General features: G+C 47.2%; 1 protein-coding gene across 1 annotated transcript; it reads right to left on the bottom strand.

The window, feature by feature from the left end:
- Positions 1–9,891: 9,891 nt before the first annotated feature.
- LOC119387002 (uncharacterized) lies at positions 9,892–18,330 on the bottom strand. The gene is made up of 9 exons (XM_037654304.2): positions 18,175–18,330; positions 17,269–18,090; positions 16,803–16,915; positions 16,180–16,423; positions 13,001–13,156; positions 12,841–12,910; positions 12,279–12,325; positions 12,133–12,214; positions 9,892–10,359 (listed from the first exon to the last, which is right to left on the bottom strand). The coding sequence occupies exons 1-9, from the start codon at positions 18,227–18,229 to the stop codon at positions 10,116–10,118; spliced, it is 1,833 nt and encodes a 610-aa protein (XP_037510232.1). The 5' UTR covers positions 18,230–18,330; the 3' UTR covers positions 9,892–10,115.
- Positions 18,331–22,105: the final 3,775 nt, after the last annotated feature.

Below are 22,105 nucleotides of genomic sequence, written 5' to 3'. Positions count from 1 at the left end.
TGCACAGGCCGTCAGCTTGCATGAATTACATGCTTCGTTAATAAAATTTAGGCAACAACAGCAATAAAAGCTGCCCAAGCTTCAAAAAAGAAAAGAAAAAAGAGAAAGCTCACTAGTGTGCACTTATTTTCGGACGTATCCGCGCACCGCAAGCGCTTTGTGTAGCGCGTTTCGCATGCTGCCGAGCTGCGGCGGGATTCGCAATGGCGGCCGTCGTAGCAGACGACGCGCCTGTCCTCACCCTCAGCGGAGCGCGCGGGCATCAAGGCACCCTAGTAACGCATAGTGTGCCTCAATGCGCGCGCGAGGAAGCGCGCATGAAGAGTAGTACATGAGCGCAGTCACGTGGTTTGATTTCATTTTTCGCGGGCGTTCTTTAAAAGCCAGAATATATTCACCACGCAGCATGCATGTCGCCAAAAAGAAATAATAATAATGATAATGATAACTAGATCGGTCGCTTTTAAATGCACTCTGACATGACGAAGAGCACTTTGCCCTAAAGTAAATATTAAAAATGTTGCATAATTGCTCTTAGTTAATTAGCCAATTAACCAATAAAAAATGCTACAACGAGTCCGCATGACGGTAAACATTATGCCGTTGTTTTCATTCAGTCACGTTTAACCGGTTGTTTTTTACATCTTTGGTTCAACTTACGGAATCGCCCTGCTATTTGACTTACACATATTCGTTTTCCTTTTTTAGGTCACCGTAAAGTTTCTTTTTTTTTTAGTTGTTACAAATAAGAAGGTAAGCAGAGCTAGAAGTGGCAATAGCGGGAATAGCAGTGATATACTGCAGCGTTCTGAGTCAGTAGGATACGTCTCGGACGTTTCTGGGCGGTGCAAGTCTTCTTGGAGAACAAATTGTAAAAGATTGCACGTTAGGTAATATGTTGCTAACGAACGCTGTACGTCGGCAGATCAGTAGAATATGAAATATCATTGCAGTTTCATGTCCTCAGTGAATTGTGAGCGCCGACTCTGTAGTTATCGTCTTCACACGATGCATCACAAAAAATATCGCTACTAGCGTTGTTGCTGCTTAACTGATCATGTAGTGCAAATTTTGACACTGGACAAGAGAGGGACGAAGACGAGCGCTTACTTCCAACAAGGTTTATTTCGAGGAGCGTACACATATATACTCTCGAAATGCGAAAAACAAACAAATCATTCAAGAAGCCCACAACTGCCATGCGCGAAAGTCTTACATTCTCAGGAAAGACAATTCTTTTTGACAAAGCCCGAGAGAGGGAGTGCTGAAGCAGTTCAGCCCTAATCTACAAATCCTCTCTGCCTCGATAATTTCTCTTGTCGTTTTATTTCTGTTTTTTCCCACGATAACGGTGTCATGAAAAAGCGGTTTGCAGCCACACGTGCTGCAGTGCAATGACAAGAAACCATCGCGACCATTCTTGACATTACAAGCATGTTCCCGGAGCCGGTCATTAATACAGCGGCCAGTTTGTTCTATGTACTTCTTGCCGCATGAAAGAGGTATATCTGATAGATTGCATTTGCTGTACACGTGACGAACGGGATTTTGTGCTTTTTTGAGCACCCTCGTTTTGCATTTGAAACATCCTTAGTGCACAAGTACGACAGCTTTTTCGGGGCAGAAAAAACAAGCTTCACATTGGCCCTCTCCCCAACCTTTTTCAAGTTGTGGGAGACTCCATGTAGATACGGGACTACAGCAAGCCTCTGAGGCCTTACTCGCTCAACATGTGGCAGCGCTTGTTCCGAGAGTTGAAGCTTCCTCACCAAGCTTTCCGCAACTGAAACCTGTATGTGAGAGGGGTACCCGGCATTCGAAAGTCGCTCTGCTTGCTCTTTAAAACTGGCTTCCATTAGATGGAGGCAAGACTTTTGTAATGCATTGCGAAAGCACAAGTTTACAACGCCTCTTTTAACGAGTTTTGTGTGGGCGGAATGGTACGGAAGCAGAGGTTTGTTGCTCCTGGGCTGGTACGCACAACAGGTGTGGTCTTGGTGAAAAGTAAAGGCTATGTCTAAAAATCGTAGAGTGTTGTTAGTTGGCAACTCGTAAGTTAACAGGAGGGGTTTAAACCGCTCCTTAATGAAACTGAGGATGTCTAGAGCACAAGACATGGGGTCACAGCCAAGAAGAATGAGGAAGTCGTCAACAAATCTAAAAATGTGCGTGATATGCTTGCCACATAGGTCGCCGGAAACGGTTGTGTCAAGCTTGGCTAAAAGCAAGTCACTTAAGATTGGAGCAATACATGACCCGATGCATATACCCTCCTTTTGAAGGTGGGGCTACCCGTCCCATTGGATAAAGGTAGCTCTTAAGTAAACGGATAAAAGTTCTAAAAAACTTCTAGACGGCACTCTTTCTTTCTTTCTTTCTTTCTTTCTTTCTTTCTTTCTTTCTTTCTTTCTTTCTTTCTTTCTTTCTTTCTTCTTTCTTTCTTTCTTTCTTTCTTTCTTTCTTTCTTTCTTTCTTTCTTTCTTTCTTTCTTTCTTTCTTTCTTTCTAGACGGACAATTTCTTTCTTTCTTTCGCATTTCGAGAGTATATATGCGTACGCTTCTCGGAATAAACCTTGTTGGAAGTAAGTGCTCGTCTTCGTCCCTCTCTTGTCCAGTGTCAAATTTTGCGCTACTTGATCAGTTATGCATTACCAACATGCCCAACCTCATACTCTTGTTGCTGCTCGACACCTGTCGGGTGACGTATTATGAAAACGGTAATACGCTTACGGACAAGAGAAGTGTGCACAGCGGCATTTGCGCCATCGTGCGGAAGCTTCATGACGTTCTTGCAAGTAGATGGCAACCCGCTAGCTGGTCGCCAAGGAGAGCAGCGACATCCATCAGTTACAAAAGTGCCAAGCAAAAACCACTGACAGCGCAGAGCTGTCATGTTAAGCAGCCAAACAAATTCCAAAATGTTGTTTCGGAATGAAACTAGTATGTTTTGAGCAAGAAAGACAGAACTTTCGGGATACAAACATATATTTTATTAAAATTATACAAAGTTGGTCGTAGTTAAAAAAATTTCAAGTAAACTTTGGGCTGTCCAGCAGGCCCGCGAGGCGGCGGTGAGGCAAGGCCTCGATGTCCCCTCGTGGGAGACCTAAGGCCCGGTCGGCGAAAGCTCTGCAGGACTATCAATGAAGTTGTTATCAACCAACCAACACTTTTGTGCACAGGCCATTGCTGCTTCATTATACGGATCTATAATAGCAAATATGACAGTATCGAAGTAGCTTAAGATATTGGGAAGTATCGTATCGGATGCAATAATTCCGTTAGTCGGCGTTTGTGGTGTCCTGACTTCTTTCTTGTGTCCGTGTTTGCACGCCTTTCTTTTTAGAATGAATCCGGAAGTATCCTGTATCTGTATCTCAAGTACTTCGTGCCCGAGTATCTTCTATCGTATCGCGATACACTTTCAAAGTTTCTTTCTTTCTTTCTTTCTTTCTTTCTTTCTTTCTTTCTTTCTTTCTTTCTTTCTTTCTTTCTTTCTTTCTTTCTTTCTTTCTTTCTTTCTTTCTTTCTTTCTTTCTTTCTTTCTTTCTTTCTTTCTTTTCATTGTGAACAAGGTTACACTATGGCAGGGGCCAAGATAAAAGCTGCTGTAAGCAGCTTGAGAGGCTCTTAGCCCCCGATGCTATATGGCGGCAGCAAGTGGCGGGCATGGCACAGGTGACGCGGTTGAGTGTTAACAATGAGGATTTCATCTACACTGTGTGACAACCATTACACAACAGTTACAAACACAACAATTACAAAATAATATACAGTGCATAAATATAAGTATAGGTGAAGAGACAGTCGTTATCCAACAACGTAGTTTGAGAGCATCATCAATGCACACACTTCTTAAAGGCTGTTGCAACTTCCAACAAAAATAACCTGAGAGAGGTGCCCGGACGAGCGAAGACAGTTGAGACCACTGAAGAAGGCTAAGTATGTGTGAGTCTAAGTGTGACTTTAGTGTGGCGTCTCTTCCTCAGCGCAGTTTTTGTTCTCAAACATGAAATAGATACGCTTATGTCAACCCGCGCAGCATCGGACGAGAGCTGAACTGGCCATAAAGGCTGGTGCTCAATATGTTTTCCACGCTGGCTGTATTTCCGTAACGATGTGCGCAGCGTTATGGATGACCGACGAGCCCGATATCGCATCTTGCCTCTGTATTTTTGTTTGGGTGCTTTGCGGATGCTGTGAAAAAGGGGTTTAAAACCATCTCAAACGCAAGCCATAGACTGTTTGAGGTTACGCAATTTGTGCCGCGCCCATTGGAATGTAGCAGTTGTCGTTGGTAATCTAACCTCTGACTTCTTGTTCAGCAGCACAACGCCGTAGCCGCCGAACCACCTCGGCGGACATTATCCAGTTTCTGCATGTGTACACACACAATCTTTGCGCTAATAGATCACCATATGAGATCATGGAGAGCTAGGTATACAACGTCGTAATCCACGGTAGTCCTTACAAACAGATCAAGTGAAATTAAAATGTGTAATATTTAAGTACCAATTGTTTATATGGGGTGTCCCAGCTAACGTTAGCCGTAGTGGTGTTTGTTTTATTTCTTAGTAATATTCCTCTAAGTGGTGAATGAAGGAAAGAAGTGTTAATTTCTAAGGGCTCGTTTCTTTGTATGCACAATATAATGAGCCCTAACAGACAATAATGCCAAGGAAAGTATAGGGGATGTTTTAAGTAGTAAATGTAAGGTAAATGTGAAGAAAGAAAAGCGGACGAAAAGATAGCTTGCCGCGGGCAGGGACCGAACCTGCGACCTTCGAAAAATTACACCATCTCCCGCTAAAGGGAACCATGAGGCGATGCGAAGCCGGAGCACTTGCACGATCGCGTTCCGTTGGCGTTCGTGTGGCATGCTACCGACCTCGCGTCGTGGAACGCGAAGAGGGACGCTACGCGCGTCGTATCTTCCATCTAGCCTGGCCGTTAATTCTCACAGGGCGAGCGGGGAACGCGGTCGACAGGCGGGCGATAGGTGGGCAGCGTGGGAGAGGAGAGAGAAGCGGAGGGGACGCGCATGCGCTCGAGCTCATCGCGGCGTTGCGCAGGAGAGAATTTCGGCATGTCTAGCCCGCGTTTCAGACGAAGAGTGGAAAGGGGGAGGGGAGAGGGAAAGTGGAGAGGAGGTGTGTGGAGAGGGTATGCGCATGCGCAGTAAGGGTGGTCACGCCGCACACCACCACCACCACCACCACCACCGGATTGAGCTCCGCCTTAAGATACTTCGCATCTAATAACGCGTCCAATGCTCTACCAACTGAGCTACCGCGGCAGCCATCCCTCCGTCCACTTTATAGGGTATATATGTACTTTTAAACGTGGGAGCGTCAGTCAGCGCCGCCAGTAGCCATGACGGCGAGTGTGGAACACTCTTTTTTGCCTGGTGAAGTGGTGATGTGGTGAACTGGTGAAGTCACTGATGCACAAACATAGTGTTTTTTGGCGAAAGTACGGGGGTCGAAGAACCGTATATTGCGCTAGTTTTACAGCGAAAGCTGTTATGAGATCATTTCACCGGCGTTTTTGGTGCCGTAGTTGTCCGCGCCGCCGCCGCCGCCGCCGCCGCCGGTGTCCGTAACCGGTATCGCTCGAAATAAGAAAAAAAACACCTAAAGAAAAAACTTCCAGGATGGAACGAGGTTCGAACCTGTGCCCTCTGCGTGGGAGCCCCAGTATCAACCCTCTGAGCCACTGCCGGTGCTTGAAACTGCTTTGCAAAAAGGTCTCCTTACAGGCTTCATGTCGGAAGGAACCACATTAGCAATATGCACTATAGGTGGTAAAAGAGTAGAACTACTCACAAGCGTCGCACAACGCGAATTCCTGTAACCAGGCGCACACAATGCGAACTGCGGCAACGAGTAGGTTGTTGAATGCTTCCAACCCATTACAAAGAGCTCTTCCATAATTCTTCATCGTCATCACGCACAGCATCAACAAAGTGCGCATAATGCCTTACATGCGTTTAGCAGGTACCACGGCTGTCTGTAGAATGACGAAAATGGCACAGTGCCTACTGCCCTACTTCTCAAAAATTACAATGATTTATAGCGTAGTGGGTTCCTGGCAAGTGCACTTCTGTTGGTTGCCAAGGAAGCCCTAAGGCTCCCATGATCCATTTCCTCAGGGTCTCAATAAAGTCAATTTTCTCTCTCTCTCGCTCTACTTTTCTCTGGTTAAAGTGTGTTTAAAGCGTGGTGGGACAGTTAAATAACGACCGGGCGTCACACAATATGCATTACGTAACTAGTGGGTCGTTTAAAGCTTCCAACCCATTACAAAGGGCGCAACCATAATTATTCATCGTCATCAACCGCCGCATCAACAAACTGCACATAATCGCTTACATATGGTACCTCGCTTCTCCGCAGAACAACGAATAATGTCGTGCTGAGTGCTTCCCAACTTCCCAAACATTACGCTTTGTTTGCGTAGTGGGTACGTTGCTAATGTACCTGTATTAGTAGCCACAGGAGAGTTTATAACGGGCTCTAGAAATGCCGCTCTTCCAGCTTTCGCTGTGACTGTGCTGCGCTTTCCGCGCAGGCCTGGCGTTTTTTTTGCTTGTCTTTTTAAATGCTTGGGTAAACATAGCCGGAACACCGTATGGTGATTCTAGGCCTTTTTAGGCAAGGGGATAAGGTGGCCGTTCACCGCTCATCAAATTAAAGACACGCATTGTTTTTTGTTCCAGCAATACTGCTGTGGCTTATTGCGTGAATAATGTAACAAAGCGGCGTCGCCGAGCAATGAAAGTAATTAAAGTAAAGATTTATTAGGCTTTATGTCAAGCGTAGCCATAGACGATTTTGAGTAAGTCACATGGGCGCTGCCACCTTGGGCTCTTAAACGAACGTTTTCTAATTTTTGTATCTCGTGACGTGAATTGATAAGGTCAGGAAACGTCGAATGCACCAACCCAACCGTTTTTAAGTGTATACGTCCACCCTAGCACTGTTCGTTCAATTGTTCAAGATACAAAACGTCAAGGTTAACAGCCCAACATGGCGGCACTGAAACCCATCCCTAAAGTAGTCTATAGTGCGTTTGCTCGCGTGTGACGTAATAATGAAATTGTTATAACAAGCTGATGACGAGCTGCATCACCTTCCTGGTTACCCAGTCGGCATTGCTTTTGTCTTTATTTCTTGATGCGGTCGTGTTGCATGTGAGCAAGGGCGGCTGATTTTTTAGGTATTGTTTCGGGGGAGGATAAGGAAAGGGAGGGGGGTGACGACGTTGTAATCACGCGTATATTGCACGAGATATGCATTATTTACCCTTATGTTCGAGTTGTTCAATGGCGCAACGCGTGTTCTGGCTTATCAATGTAAAGATACTTTTCTTTGAGATACAGGCAAATAATGACCGGCTTTTAACTGCTACAGCGTTACCTGGCCTAGCATGCGGCAAAAACCGTACAACTTGCCAGGCAGCGATAATGATTCGTTTGCGATTAATGCAACAAAAAAAATAAAGTATATACCATGGTTAAGCGTTTCCTTTGATTTAAGGCTGGATCTTATCTTTTCTCTCTCTCTTATTCGAATGAGCATTTTTTGAAAATGCGCACGCACTTCTGAAAGCATGCCAGAAAGGTTGCTTCACCGCAACATGAGTGCGCTTGAGGAGGTGCACGCTTTACAAGCGATAAAAGAAGCTAACTTTAATGCGCGTGAAATATATGGTACGCGCTCTCAAAATGCATTTGTGCTTGTTAACGAGGCTTTAATAAAGTGAACCTTGAAGCTGCTTCTAAGTCTTGTTTGCTCGTACAACATGGGCATTTGCTCCTCAATAAAAAATCACGCCATATTCATGGAATGAATGATGATGAGTGGGGCGAAGCTCGAGAGGGGAGATCATCGGTAAAACCGTAACTCTCCCGTGTAAGTTCGCCCATTACATCATTAAGAAAGACGTAAGACTCGCAAGTGCGCTTCATAGAACTCGCAACTCGTAAGACTCGCAAGTGCACTTCATAGAACTAGGCGGTCACGTACCACGAAAGACATGCATGTACAGACCCACTGCTTTAGGAACCTCGCAAGTGCACTTAAAATTATGATGATTTATAGCGTAGTGGGTTCCTCGCAAGTGCACTTCGCCCCTAAAATTATGATGATTTATAGCGTAGTGGGTTCCTCGCAAGTGCACTTCATAGAACTAGGCGGTCACGTACCACAAAAGACATGCATGTACAGACCCACGGCTTTAGGAGCTTCGCCCATAAAACTTTTTATTTGACCATACAAGGTTAAAACCACTCCAAGAAGTATTCCTTTCATAATGATTCGGGCCATTGTAAATATTAAGATATTTGTCCCGCGCCTGCACTGAATAGTCATGACGTAAGCTCGTGCTACGACAGAAAAAATCGAATCCTTCGAAAGAGCTTCTTAACGGGTGATCTTCTGCGCAACTACCCCATTGCTGGGACGGTGAGGTAGAGTAACAGCTGATGACTGTGACATCAGTGAGAGGTTCCAAACTATAGCTCTGATGTGTCAGCCAGTTGCTTCCGTTATGGTGCTGCCGTCTTGTCTTCAGGCCGCATTGTTGTCCTCAGCTTGACCATCGACCAATGGCAAACAAAAGCAAAACTTTGTCCATCACTGCCGCAGGAGAGTGAAATCGCCCAACTGCGGTTGCATGGTTTCGTGTAATCCTGCGAAATTTCCTAGAGAAAGCTTTGGCTGTATACGCCACGAGATTGAGCTGTAGGTGGTAGAGCCATCACCGCGTTTGTATGAACGATTCTGCTGCAACGAAAAGTCCGGACACTGCTTAGTACATCGCAATGGAATGCCGGTATGTACCGAACAACACCCGTAAAAGCTGTTCGCCTTTCAGAAACGCTGGGACTAAGTGGATAGAAGTATTGACTGGTCAGCAGTTGAGATAAAGAAGTTTGCAGTATTGGTAAAAAAAAGAAAACGAAATCATAGATGAGATTAATAGAACTAGTGTCCAGCGCTGTTTGCGTAGGTAAGTGTACAGTATATCAATAGATGGCTTTAATGAAGAATTAAAATATGAGAAAGATGGACGAAATTTCAGATAGATGTAATAAAACCTGATTGGAACAAGCAGGCTGTGTGACTATTTGTTGCCGTCTTGTCTTAAAGGGGACGCCATTTTTCTTTTAAATTGACAAATGCCGTGGTCGAACGGGGTTTGCGTGGGAACGCACGATATCGGTAGAGCTTAAATAAGGTCACAATGTCGGCGTGTTTGGCATTTCTACCCACGTACCGAGGCCGATGAACATTTCTAAAGTCGAGGAGTATACTTTTACCAGACAGTCGAGAAAAAATGCGGTGCCGAGCAGGAACCCGCAGTTCCGCACAATTAAACGGATGTTGCCGCAAAGCCAAACGATAAAAAAAAAACATCAATATTAGATCAAAGCGTGGGACGCGTCTTACACGCACTTTGAAGTAAACTCGTGCGTTCCGTGCATCTCGTTGCGCAAATAAAGCTTCACTTAACGTACTTATTTCGATATTTCAAGAAAAGCCTCGCGACGAGATTTACTGTGAAGGCCTTCGGGACTTATACTGCCTTGAATGGCGTAGCCAGGTGGGTGGTTTGGGCCGTCGTTTAACCCCCTCCTCCCCCCCCCCTAAAATTTTTACATTTTTTAGGCTTACATATGCGCGCACACATGCGACCACACAAACATACCTAGAAGGGGGGGGGGGGGGGCTATGCCCACCCGAAAAGATTTTCTGGCTACGCCCCAGACCACACTACATAATAGGTGGTGGGGGTTGTAATTATAGGTAATACTCTTGCAGGCCAGGCCCGCCTGCAGCAGCTAAAACACTTTTTACAAGGTTTCAATCATTCAAACACACCGCATCCACGTTCACAATCGGTACACTTTATTTCGCTGCGCAACGACACGCGCAGAACCAAAAATATGAGACCTTCTGCAGGGTCGGAGTGGCCGACGCAGGTCTGATTAAGTTAGTGCCTTAAAAACCGCGGCGGTTGCTTTAAAATAAATGTGAGAAAGAGTTAGATATCTAAAAAGAAGTGTTTCTGCGTATATGCACTCCTGGAAGTGCGCGTACGAGGCCTCGCATCACTTGGAGATGACGGACACGGCCACTTGCGACAGTCCGTCCTCGAGACTCTTGGAGAAGGCAGAGTGCAGGCTTGCGCTGCCGGGCGAGACGCAGACGTTAGCGCGTCGGTGAATGCCGGCGCTGGGTGGTTGCCGAGCACTGTGGGACAGCTTGGTGTTGAACTGTCTTTTGGTCGAGCTCCTCTTGGCAGGTTCCATGATTAACATGCGGCACACCTGGTTGTTGCAGCTCTGGAGGCGCCTGAACGATGAGAAGCATCGGCGTATGTAAACTTCAGAACTATATCCGTACATTTAACTTAGTCGTATACGCGAAGAACAACACTGTCCACTTGGAAAAATACCGTTTCTCAGCAGTGGAAAAAAAAACGCGATATGCATGATTATGATCGAGGCACGCCGCATAGCGAGAGTTCCCGGAACGTTCACTTAAAGCAAGGTACACGGGTGTCTGCATTTCGAGCCTATCGAAATGCGGCCACCGTGACAGGGTATCGAACTAGCGTCCTCGAGCTTAGCAGTGCTACACCGTAGCCACTAAACTACCACAGCGGGTACTCAGCCAGCAGCCAAGCAAATGACAGAACAGTTTGTTCCCATTCATAGTTCCGCTTTTGTACCTTTGAGTATGTCGTACATAACAATATTTTGAACCTTTCAGAAGCGACGCTTAAAATTGGTTACGGCGAGTGTTCCGACACGGATACATGATCACGCTTACCACCGCAAACAATATTAACGAGAACAACGTGTGAGATACGAATGTTCCCATCAGATTTGTTAATCTACGCAATAGTACATGCGGCAGATGGCGCTCTGCAGCAGTTGCTCTCTCGCTCAAATGTACTGTCGGCCGCAAAAGTTTGCGGGATCTACAGCGCGTGGCGGAGCGAGGAAAAACTGCATTGCTGCGTCAACCACCGTGACGAGGCCGGTGTTGAGGTTATCGGCCTCGGCAATTAGCGACGGCGCGTTTATACATCGTGCCGTTGCTGGATCTAATCGCGGAGGCCGCGGCCGATAGCCTCAACCCCCGCCGCGTCACGCTAGGTGACGCAGCAATGCAGTTTTCCCTCGCTCCGCCACGCGCTGCAGATCCCGCAAACTTTTGCGGCCGACAGTACCTGTGGCGTAAACACAGTTGCAAATTATACAGGCTATGCATATCTTTTGGTCGCACTCCTGCACATATTTTCGGTCCCTCCCAGCCAATGTAGATGCGCGATAAAAACATCACGAACAGTGCGGCGTCTACGTGCTCCGCTGTTCGCGTTTTTCAAGCGCTTATAACCTGGCTCGTAATAAAAGGACACTAGTCACCCGTGATACAACTGAGGAATACTCTAGCATCTTTTTATTACTACCAAGGTAAGAGCACTACAAAAAACGAGCCCTTTAACGCGACAGCGTTAAAACATGCTAACAGCGGAGCGCCGCGCTGTTCGCATTTCTTTTGATAGCCCGAGTACACTAACCTTGGACTACAGCAGACATCGCAACGCTTATATTCCGTACACCATCGGCATCTACCACCCCAAAGCGCCTCCACATTCTCCAGCGTGGATTATTAGCTCCTGGATATGTCAAGAACAGGACGGTCGCAGTAGACGGTGGACCTTTAAATAGATTTACCTGGACACTTTCTCGGCTATCACTGAACACACTACTTTCTGCTGCTAGCTTGAAATGCGCACTGTAGTAAAGGACGAAGGCCGCTCTGCTAACGGAAGAGCAGTCAACTACTTTAAGAGTATCCGGCATCGCCTGGATGTCTTGCCCAATAAAACAGACATATGCCTGTGCAAGCTAACAAGTTTACCTAGTCATAACGTATAAACATTGGGTTTATTCTTTGGCAATATCAGGAAGGTATACGTTCACATTGCAGATGACCAGAAGCAGCGGGGATTCTAATGTGGTGGTCATTTAAAGTGCTTGTGACAGGTGTCTTAACTTTAGGTCCCAAGGCACTACAAAAGGATGAATTCGTATTCTGTTGAACGATGCGACATACCCTTTCTTCCAGTACTTGTGAAATGTAACTCCTACAGCCGTGAGGAGCACCGCTGCTACAACCACCATGATCACTATTATTCCTGCAGGATAAGATGCGTGTCTGTTATAAGCTGATCACGAAACCGTGGGCGCAACTCGACTTACGCTTCATTTGGAATTGGCATCGATTTCCGACGTACCAGTCTCGACACCTGTAAAGACGAGAAAAGAAAATTTGGAAATTAGATGCTGATAAAAGGAAATCAAACATGACAATTGCAGTAACAGCATACGCTTAGTCTGTGGGATGATTTCTCTACTAAGGAACAGTCATGGTGGTTAGTACGCTATATAATGGCAACGTTTACCGTTTTTAGCATTACTGCTTATTTATTGACGGTAACCCAAGTCACGTCATATTAGGCAGGCAACTCTCGGCGTAAAGGCAATCGGGGTGCCATCAGCCTTCTTTACATCAGAACACTACTGAAAATTGACGCGGCGCGTTAGCATTTGTATTTTAGATGCATGCATACGGTATCACATCGCAGCGATCCGCCACTGTCAATGCGCGTTCTACGCTTCCGCGAATTCTTGTTAAGGCTACACAGACAACATGCATAGCGAATGGCCAAACGTTGAGCTTCACGAATGGTACTTCGTAAACAGAGTCGAGTTTCGATGTACACTAGAGGGTCACAGGCGGGAGCCGGATGCTGTAACTCACTCGCACTCTATTCCAAAACCGAAGCTCTTGCACGTGCCGTTGTTCTGGCAGTGACCGGGCTCGCATATGGCTGCGTGAAGGGTAAAATAGTTTCAAGTCACTTGTCGCTCCACGCTCAGGTATAGCGTCACAAAGTTACGACTCCTCGTGCGTCACTCACAAAAGCAGAGTTCTCCGGGATGGTGTCCGGTGTCTGGAGACACGTCCTCGTAGCCAGGTAGACAGCGGCAGCTCATGCCGTAGTCCTGCTTCCGGTAAGTACAGATGGCGTAAGGGCTACAGTAGTTAGAGTCGCGGTCCTCGCACGGGTTAACGGCTGCAACACGAGACACAGGGAGGTTGGTTACCACTATTCCATGAACCCGACACGTACTATCGGCGTCAAATGAGACGCGAACAGCGGCAGGCATTCGCAATGGCGTAGTGCGCGCCGTCCAGTCACCACAATGGACAAGTGCGCGCACCCTGTTCGGCAGCACTGAGCATATGCGCACCTTTCCATGGTGATGACTGGACGGCGCGCACTATGCCACTGCGAATGCTTGCCGCTGTTCGCGTTTCATTTGACGCCAATAACATTATAGCTACTAACCGCTGAACACATCATATGCCCTGAAGTATTAGATAAAAATCACACATTGCATATATTCAGGTCCCGATGGGGTTTTTTTTATTACGTCAGCTTTCAATTTCGAGGTAAATGTCCTATTTTTTTTTTCATCTCGTGTTAGCGTTCATAAAAGTGGTTTTTCCAGCATTTCAGCTGTCAGTCGTCTTTAGCAAGCGTGTTTGACAAATACCAAACCACAATGCACCACCTTAGAACATGTTTTAATCGAACGATAAAACGCCTTCCACCTGTACACTGGTACTTAGTTGCTCTCAACATAACCCTTTCATGAAGTAGAGCCCAAGCTTGCTTCCAAGAAAATATTTTCAGGCCGCAAAAGCAAGTGTCCCCTTGACAAGGCTACGCGAGGTCTGACCGGCACAGCAATAACCGCTCTTGAATAAATATCTGCACACTAACAGTGGCCTGAAACTTCAAGTTAACCAAATGGGTGTCCCCAGATTGTTCCTGCTCACCTAGCTCGAAACACGTGCAAGCGCGCCTTCACTTTGATGATTGCCTTAGCACCCATAGCAATGCTTAGGTACACTAGACTTACGCAAAATGCATTTCGTGAAAAGGGGGGGGGGAGAAAAGTGAAGCGCCAACTACCAACTGTTTAATGACACTCCGAGAAACGTACAGGAAAAAAGAACACTTTCCGCGCATGCGTGAAGAGCCAACCGATGACGCGGAGCGACATAGTCAAGGTAACATGTTATCGAGAGAGCGCATTTCTGAGGAATACAAGGTAATCGATGTGTCACTGACACAAGACTTTCTTTTTGATATCGAAGGCTTCGAGTTTGTTTGCTGCTTTTGCCGAGAATCAGCACTTACGCCATGCTTTGCGCAAGCGCTTTTTATCGTATTTTTACCACGCACTATAAAGTGCTTTTACTTCTCAAAGTTTTTAGATGCGTCGATGATTTCTCAGTTGTTGACAATAGATGCCCTTTGCCTTGCCCTGTGATGCTTGCCCTGCTACTGGTCTTACGTTCACTAATGAGCATCTGAAGGACAGTTCGTTGCAGTTTTTAGACCTTAACCTAATGACCTTGAGTGATCATATTTGTTGTGCGTACCTCCCACGATGTAAGAAATTGTTATAGTACGACTCGGCGCACTCGAAGACAATCGTGTAACCTCTGCTTTGCTTGGAGTTGGCCTTGCGCAGATCATGTGAGCATTTTATACAGGCTAGTTTTTGCTTGAAAGACTTTCCAAAGCTGGCTTCCCTCAATCTGTCGTAAGTTCCGTGGTTGAGTCCGCTGCTGCAGAAGTTTAAAGCCAGCGCTGCCAGTGCAAATGCCACTCGAAGGAAAGGGAGCGGGTTAAGCCAGAGGTATACCCTTATGTGCATCGTGTGAGCCATAACCTTAAAAAGGTGACTACCCGATACGGCATCCGGGTCTTTTTTCAGCTCCCAATAAGTTGGCTCAATAGGTGGATGGCAAAACTGCGCGTCGTCTGCTACAGCACTTCCGGCTCACGGAACCTTCAAGGCTCAGCTCTTCGCTGCTTCAAGTTGTGCTGTTCAGTGTAACCGGGGAAGAGGCAAGATAACTGGTAACAACTGCGTCGCAGAAAGTACGTGTTTCCTCCCCGATTACACTGAACGGCACACACCCTGAAACAGCGAAGAGCTCGACTCTCAGGCGTTGTGCACAAGGGGTGGTCTGTGAGATACCCCTAAGCTGCGGCAAGTCCTACATCGGGAAAACGGGACGTTGCGTTAACGACAGACAGAGTATGCTAACAGCACAGGTAAGAGAGATCATGCGCATCTTCCCGCGCATTGCAACGCCTGCCATTGTGTACCATGCTTTGCGCAAGTGCCGATTCTCGGCAAAAGTAGCAAACAGACAGCTAGAGAGTTGCTGGAAGCCTTCTATATAAAAAAGAAAGGGTCTTATTGTGTCAGTGACACATCTATAACTTTGTATTCCTCAGAAATGCGCTCTCTCGATAACATGTTACCTTGACAATGTCGCTCCACGACATACGTTGGTTCTTCATGCGTGCGTGGAAAGTGTTTTTTCCCTGTACGTTTCTCAGAGTGCCATTAAACAGTTGGTAGTTGGCGCTTCACTTTCTGCTCTTTCCTCCACCCCCCCTCCTCCTTTTTTTCACGAAATGTATTTTGCGCCACAGTCAAGTGTACTTAAGCATTGCAAGCACCAACTCGCCCAAAAAGAAGTCCTTTTGGAATACCTTGCCCATAGCATACTTTGGTCATGTTATCCATCTACATCCCACATCTCCGTCTCAAACAATTCTCAGTGCCCGAATATGGCCACCGCATTTAAAGCCCAAGAATATCCGCGATGTACTACATCAAGCACACCCGTTGCACCGAGGCCGCCAGCTGCTTATCACATCGCCGAGAAGCAGTTTTGTAATTTCTCGCTCAATCGTTTGCATTAGCATTGATGTAAGAAAGTATGTCAGTTTACAGCAGCTACACTCACTCATTGCCAGCGAACCTAACTACGTTTAGTCGAGTTCTGAACTATAGCTGCTGCCAAAATTCACGTCTTATGGATTACCAAGCTTGCTATCTAGGCAAGGGTGACAGCTTACTCAATTACAGAGTCCAATTTACTAATGCTGCCTGACGAGCTATTCCTATTGGTCACTTTAGGTAACACGAAGAAATTCGATTCTGGCCGTTTAAGGAAGTTCAAGCATTACGACAATAGGAATTGCCTCGTACAACGTGAACTTGCCTACGTCAGCGGCCACAGTCCTCATGTTTCCGGTCCGCAGGAAGAGCCCGGACGAGTTGTGCCCCGCGATGGACTTCCGAATCTCCTCGTCTACGGCTCCAGACACATTGCCGGCGAGCTTGTGTACCAGGGACAACATGACGACGAGCCTACTGCGCACCAAGAGCCCAGGTCGGAAGCCCGTGATTTCGATGTCTATGACTGTGCCGGAGAGGACTTTGGAGCTTTTCACCAGACCCCAAATCTGCGAAGGAAATAGGGAGCGCTTGGCTAGGATAAATGTGTATCACGAGTTCTTAGGATTAGGAACTTTTCATGAACTCGCATATTGTTCGTCGTCAAAAGGAGAGGACAGCTCATAGCAGCATTGATAAATGTAGCACGTATAAGCAGAAATTTTATTTCTCATTCACGGCGGCAGCTCTAGGAGCTCGCCAAGTGCGGAAAGAAGAATGGGGTAGGCCTTTTGTCTAGGAAGCCTGGCTAGTTAACGCAGAAGCGGTCGTCGTCGCTTCCGTGGCGTTGGGAGCGGGTTCAGTGCTGTAAAACTTCCAGAAGTCCTGGTCCTCTGGCTCGTAGCGGGCGAGAGGAGGGAAGGCCAAGGGTTCGGCCTCTTCCCTTACCAAGTGCTGGGCGGCCGACTCGTACGCCTTGAACTCGAGGGTCTTCTTGTCGGCGACTTCCTGCACGTACGAGTGTTCCGGAAGCTCCAGAGAGACGAGCAGCGGCAGCTTCCCTGCGAATAGGCAAGGTAGAGCAGTGAAGGACGGGACGAAAGAAAACGTTACATGTGAACACGCGGTAAAGCTTAGGTGGAGCGGTGACAGAAGACAATAGACGACAGGAGACACGGACGAGCGCCGTTTATGTCTACCTGTGTATTAGTTTAAGTCGAGCTGCAGCTCTCCGAGTACAGAAGACAAGTTGACCGAGCTGAGTAATGAAGCAGGCAGCGGCAAATTAGCTGGTCGATACCTTTACATCAGCCCATTAAAAAAACATCGAAACCTCCAGATGCATTAGCAATTTTACATTAAGAGCTGAAAATGGCTCGGAAGCAATAGGAACGCAAGACTGAGAAGTACTCACGTTCGCAAACGAGCGTTTCCGGGTTCCTGTAGAAGGCTCGACCACAGCCGCACACGCTCTTCATGTGCCGCATGACGCAGCGTTCGTTCAGCTCCATGTAGCAGTACCTGGCCGCGATGCAGTAACGTTCCCGGCTCATGTTGTAGCCGCTCGGCTTTTGGATTGTGGATGAGTCCGCGGCTGGCGCCGTCGTTGGCACCGAGGGGAGCGTTGAAGCGACGCCCTCAGGCGTGGAGTCTTCGAAGAGGTCCAGGTCCGGAAAGAGGCTTGCGAGGTACGAGATGTCATCTTCCTGCTGAGGCCCGGTACTGGTTGTTGAAGCGGCGGCTGTCGAAGTCATGGTCGCGGAGAAGCCTTCAGTCACGCTCGTATGCGAGTCTGTCGATGACTGAGCGGGCGTTGTAGTGGTAGTGCTAGGTTTGTGCGTGTCATCCGTGAAAGAGTCTTCGTACGCTAGTGCGGGCGTGTGAACAGTGCGGTCTTCGACTGTAGTTGCCTTGCTTTCCATTGAAGAACGAATTCCGCCTCCCATCAGGCCATCAACTGACGGCATCACAAATGTTCCCGGGAGCGCTGTCTCTGTAGCCTGCTGGGTGACGGTATGCCGCGTAGTCGTGGCCATAGCGGGAGGCTTGGTAAGCTTTACGAATTGGCTGCTTTTTGAAGGATGCACTGCTGTCACTGTCTTGGCTTGGGCAGTTGCAGTTGGTGAATAGGAGCTCGAAGGCACCTCGAAGGCGCTGTCAAGTTTGCGCGGTAGTGTCGCCGTTTCGTTGTAGACCGGAGGACTCGTCGATGTGAAGTTTTGCCCGGAAGCCACTGCTGGAAAAGAAGAAAGGCAACACGTTCGCGGTGAAAAGCTCGAAAAAGTGTCGGCACGCTGGTAACTATAGGGAATATGCCTACCTCCGAGGAATGTCAGCAGCAGCCAGATCATGGCGGCACGATGGCGAACAGACATCCTATTCGAGCGGGCAGTTGCTTGTCGCTGGTGCGTAAACGCGCGCGTTGTGTTCCTCGTCGATCGCTTGCCGCTCTGACCTGTGCCCTCATCGGCGTTGGCCTTTTTACCAATCTCGCTCATGATGTCATTATCACGTGCTTTACTTTTATCGATCAGCTTTAGCGTAACCACCTAGCTGGCGTTCGCAGGCTTGCGCATGCTTCCGTAGCGTCCACGCATCCTTCGGATATATATTTTTAAATGCGAAGCATTTCTTAGCGAACCTTTGGCACTTTGAGCGTTTCTATCTATCTATCTATCTATCTATCTATCTATCTATCTATCTAGCCGCCTACGTCTGGGTGCTCTCATGATCGCCTCCTTAACTTGGTGTAGACCAAAATTGGCATGGGTGGGTAAGAGGGTTTGACGAATATGACTGTCGGGTCGTGACATGAATATCGTGAAAATCCTATCGCTTACGTCATCAAACCCTTTCCACTAGACACGTGTGGCACATACCCCTTTACTACGGGCCGCGGTGTACGGGTATGCGCCACAGGTGATTGACAGTTTATATCTACCCAGGAACGGCAAGAACAGACATTGGTAACTGAAATGCTATAGCGTTGAGGAAAACCAGAATTGGCAGCGTTGACTCGACGAATGGAAAGAATGAAAATTAGGATCCCAGCAGGAATCGAACCCAAGCATTCTGCTTGGCAATCAGGTATTCTACCACTAAGCCACGCCAGGTCTATCAACTGGTTTGGAAAACAGCCTACGCAGGCGTAATAACGGTGCAGCGTCAATTGTGGTAGTGGTGCTTGCTATCTAATTTTACAAGAAAGCAATGAACACTACATGATACTCCTACGATGTGTACTCCTACGACACATGCATCATATCGGATTAACATCTGTGGTTCCAGTGTTGGCTCCGCTTTTATAGCAGTCTAATAAACATTACGCTTGTATTCCTATGATTCAGCAAGCTATATTGAAGCATTGCTCGATCCCAGAGGAATGCATTAACGAAAGTCACATATATGATATTCACATCACCGCGCCGTAAAGTGCACTGCGCCGTAAAGTCAAAGTGAACTGCGCCGTAAAGTGAACTGTCAAAAACTTCTTCCGCACATGCACATGGGTTCGCGAAACGTGCGTGCGTTCTCGGGACACGTATAAGCACTAGATATCAGCTTACGGCTTCTGGTGTTGGTGATACCCACGTTGCCATTGGTGGCGTTACCCAACCGTAAACAACAGGTTATATAACGCATATGCGGCTCTTCAACACACATGTGTGCGTATAAAATTTATACAAATCTGTAGCGTCATTTTGTAACCTGTCGCTCAGTAAAAAAAAAAAAAATCTTACGCCACAGTCACTTTTCCTCCGCATGCTTCGCATAACATCGACTCCCACGGTACGTGGGATCTGCCCGATTTTTTTTTTTAATGGTTGGGTTTAACGTCCCGAAATCACGGTGTGATTATGAGGGACGCCGTAGTGGAGGGCTCCGGAAATTTTGACCACCTGGGGTTCTTTAACGTGCACCTAAATCTAAGTATACACGGGCCTCGAGCATTTTCGCCTCCATCGAAAATTCGCCCGCCGCGGCCGTGATTAGGTCCCGTGACCTTCGGCCTTCGAAACTGGTGAGTTTCCAAATTGTGCGAATCAATTTCTTGGGTTTTACGTGCCAAAACTGCGATACGATTATGAGGTACACACCCTAGCAAAGGACTCCGGGTGATTTCGACTACCCGGGGTTCTTTAACGTTCGCTGACATCGCCCAGTACACGGGCCTCTAGCATTTCGCTGCCCCGCCACGGTGGTCTAGTGGTTATGGCGCTCCACTGCTGACCCGAAGGTTGCGGGATCGAATGCCGGCCGCGGCGGCTGCATTTTCGATGGAGGGGAAAATGTTTGAGGCCTGTGCACTTAGATTTAGGTGCACGTTAAAGAACCCCAGGTGGTCGAAATTTCCGGAGCCCTCCACTACGGCGTCTCTCATAATCATATCATGGTTTTGGGACGTTAAACCCGAGATAATAATATATTATCTAGCATTTCGCCTTCATCAAAGTGCGGCCGCCGCGGCCGGGACCAAACCCGTGCTACTGGTTAAGAGCCGAGCATCGAAAAAAAAAGTGCGAATTCACAGACCATTTACAACTCTTCCCCTCTCCCCCCTCATCATCCCTGGCTTAGTAAAAGAAAGAAAACGAAAAGAAAGAGGACACAATTTTTTGTTTTCTCTGGAACTGCGGGCGCGCAGTTTCTTTCACCTTCATTTACATAGGGCATCTTTATAGGAGGCGTACTGATCTCATCAAGGCCGATATGCTGTTGTGCAGCTATCAGAGTGAAAAACTGTGCTTTATCTCGACCGCCTAATCTCCAGAAGCATAGGGGAACTTGGAAGCGACGAATCGTACAATAATATGACTTACGTTGACGTCAGTTAAAATACGTGTTAGTTACTTCATTCGTAATCATAAATAAATAGTGACCGCGATTTATATTCGCAACAAGCGGAGCATAAGTTCGCGGCTAAAAGGAGCGACAGAAATTATGAATATTTTGCTTATGTGCATAAGAAAGTGATGAAGTGATGAAAAAAAATAATAAATGCGCTTGGTCTTTTTTCTTCTCTCTGCTGCGTGCACCTTTAACGGAACGAACCTTTATAACATGCGCACAAATGCGTCATCGCGGCTAGTTGTTAAAGCTACGCTTTCCCATGCATTGAACGTTCCAAGTTATGATCACGTGTCATGAAGACGAATATAATGGGCCTACGACAGCGCTAAGAAATTACAGTTAAGCTTTCTTCTCTTAACTTGCGTGCCCGAACACAAAGGTTCGCGCTCGAACGAGTGCGCTCACTTATTAGTGGTCATCCTGCCTTCTGCAAGACGTGCAAATACAGATCGTCCCACCGTTTTTTTTTCGTTTCTCTTTTCAGCGAGGCTTGTTATCGAGCTAGATTTTGGTGGTGGCGTTGCAGGTGATCAAATCGGCGTCGTACCCGAAAGACCTAGCGCCGGCGAACGTACAGAAATGCTGCCCTCGAAGGCGCGCCGGTCGCGTGCGTATTCGTACGAGCCGTTTTTCAATAATTTATGCTCTCTCGATTCTTGGGCTTGTCGGCGATCTGCCCTTTCTTATATGGAAGTCTGATCTTTTATCGGCGACACTTGTCATTTCACGTTTGTAGATTTCATTGTTGCCTGGGTATGAACGCACGACCGTCGTTGTTGCCTGTAGCAACTGAAGCGTTGCGCTGCTAAGCAAGTGAATGAAGGTACGATTCCCCGGCCTGGAGGAAGGAAACAGTCAGGAGGGAGCATTACGCAATGCGATAGAAATAAAGTAGTTCGACAGGCACACACACGCCAGGCTTCGCTTGCCCCCGTTTTCCCGACAAAGCAAGAGCTCCTGATTTTTTTCACTCTCTCTCTCTCTCTTCTTTTTTTGCTGTATTAAATAAGTGTCGACTGCCGGCGCCAAATATGAACGCCTTCGTGCGGCGCAGAACGCTGAGCGATGTGAGTGGGGACCTCAGTCGTCATAAGATATTCGAGTTACCAGACGCGCACAGGAAAGAGGCACTCGAGTAAAGTGATAAAATGTACAGGAATGACTGTACACAATTTTTTTGTAGTCTCTTGTTTCACGCGAGCTTTGGTCACGCTCACGCGGAAGGCAGTTCTAAGCCTCAAGTTCGAGGCAAGCGAGTTTCAACAGTTTTATTCGGTGTCTCTGCAACGTGACGTTAAGACGAGGAGATGTCAGCGAAAGATTCTGCTCAAGAAACGCAGAAGTTCAAGGACCGCACTTCATACGCCCAGTATAACTGTTGACGCACGGCTAACGAAACA

This window comes from Rhipicephalus sanguineus, chromosome 3 (assembly GCF_013339695.2).
Source record: "Rhipicephalus sanguineus isolate Rsan-2018 chromosome 3, BIME_Rsan_1.4, whole genome shotgun sequence".
NCBI classification, from domain to species: domain Eukaryota; kingdom Metazoa; phylum Arthropoda; class Arachnida; order Ixodida; family Ixodidae; genus Rhipicephalus; species Rhipicephalus sanguineus.
The sequence above is the reverse complement of the archived record's forward strand: the minus strand, read 5'-3'. Positions and strand labels throughout refer to the sequence as shown.

Excerpts from the sequence above, each read along its gene's own strand:
- LOC119387002 (XM_037654304.2), bottom strand. The coding sequence starts at position 18,229 with ATGTCTGTTCGCCATCGTGCCGCCATGATCTGGCTGCTGCTGACATTC. Across the intron at positions 18,091-18,174 it reads GCTGCTGACATTCCTCGGAG|CAGTGGCTTCCGGGCAAAAC; the intron begins GTAGGCATATTC and ends CTTCTTTTCCAG. Across the intron at positions 16,916-17,268 it reads GGAAACGCTCGTTTGCGAAC|GGAAGCTGCCGCTGCTCGTC; the intron begins GTGAGTACTTCT and ends GCCTATTCGCAG.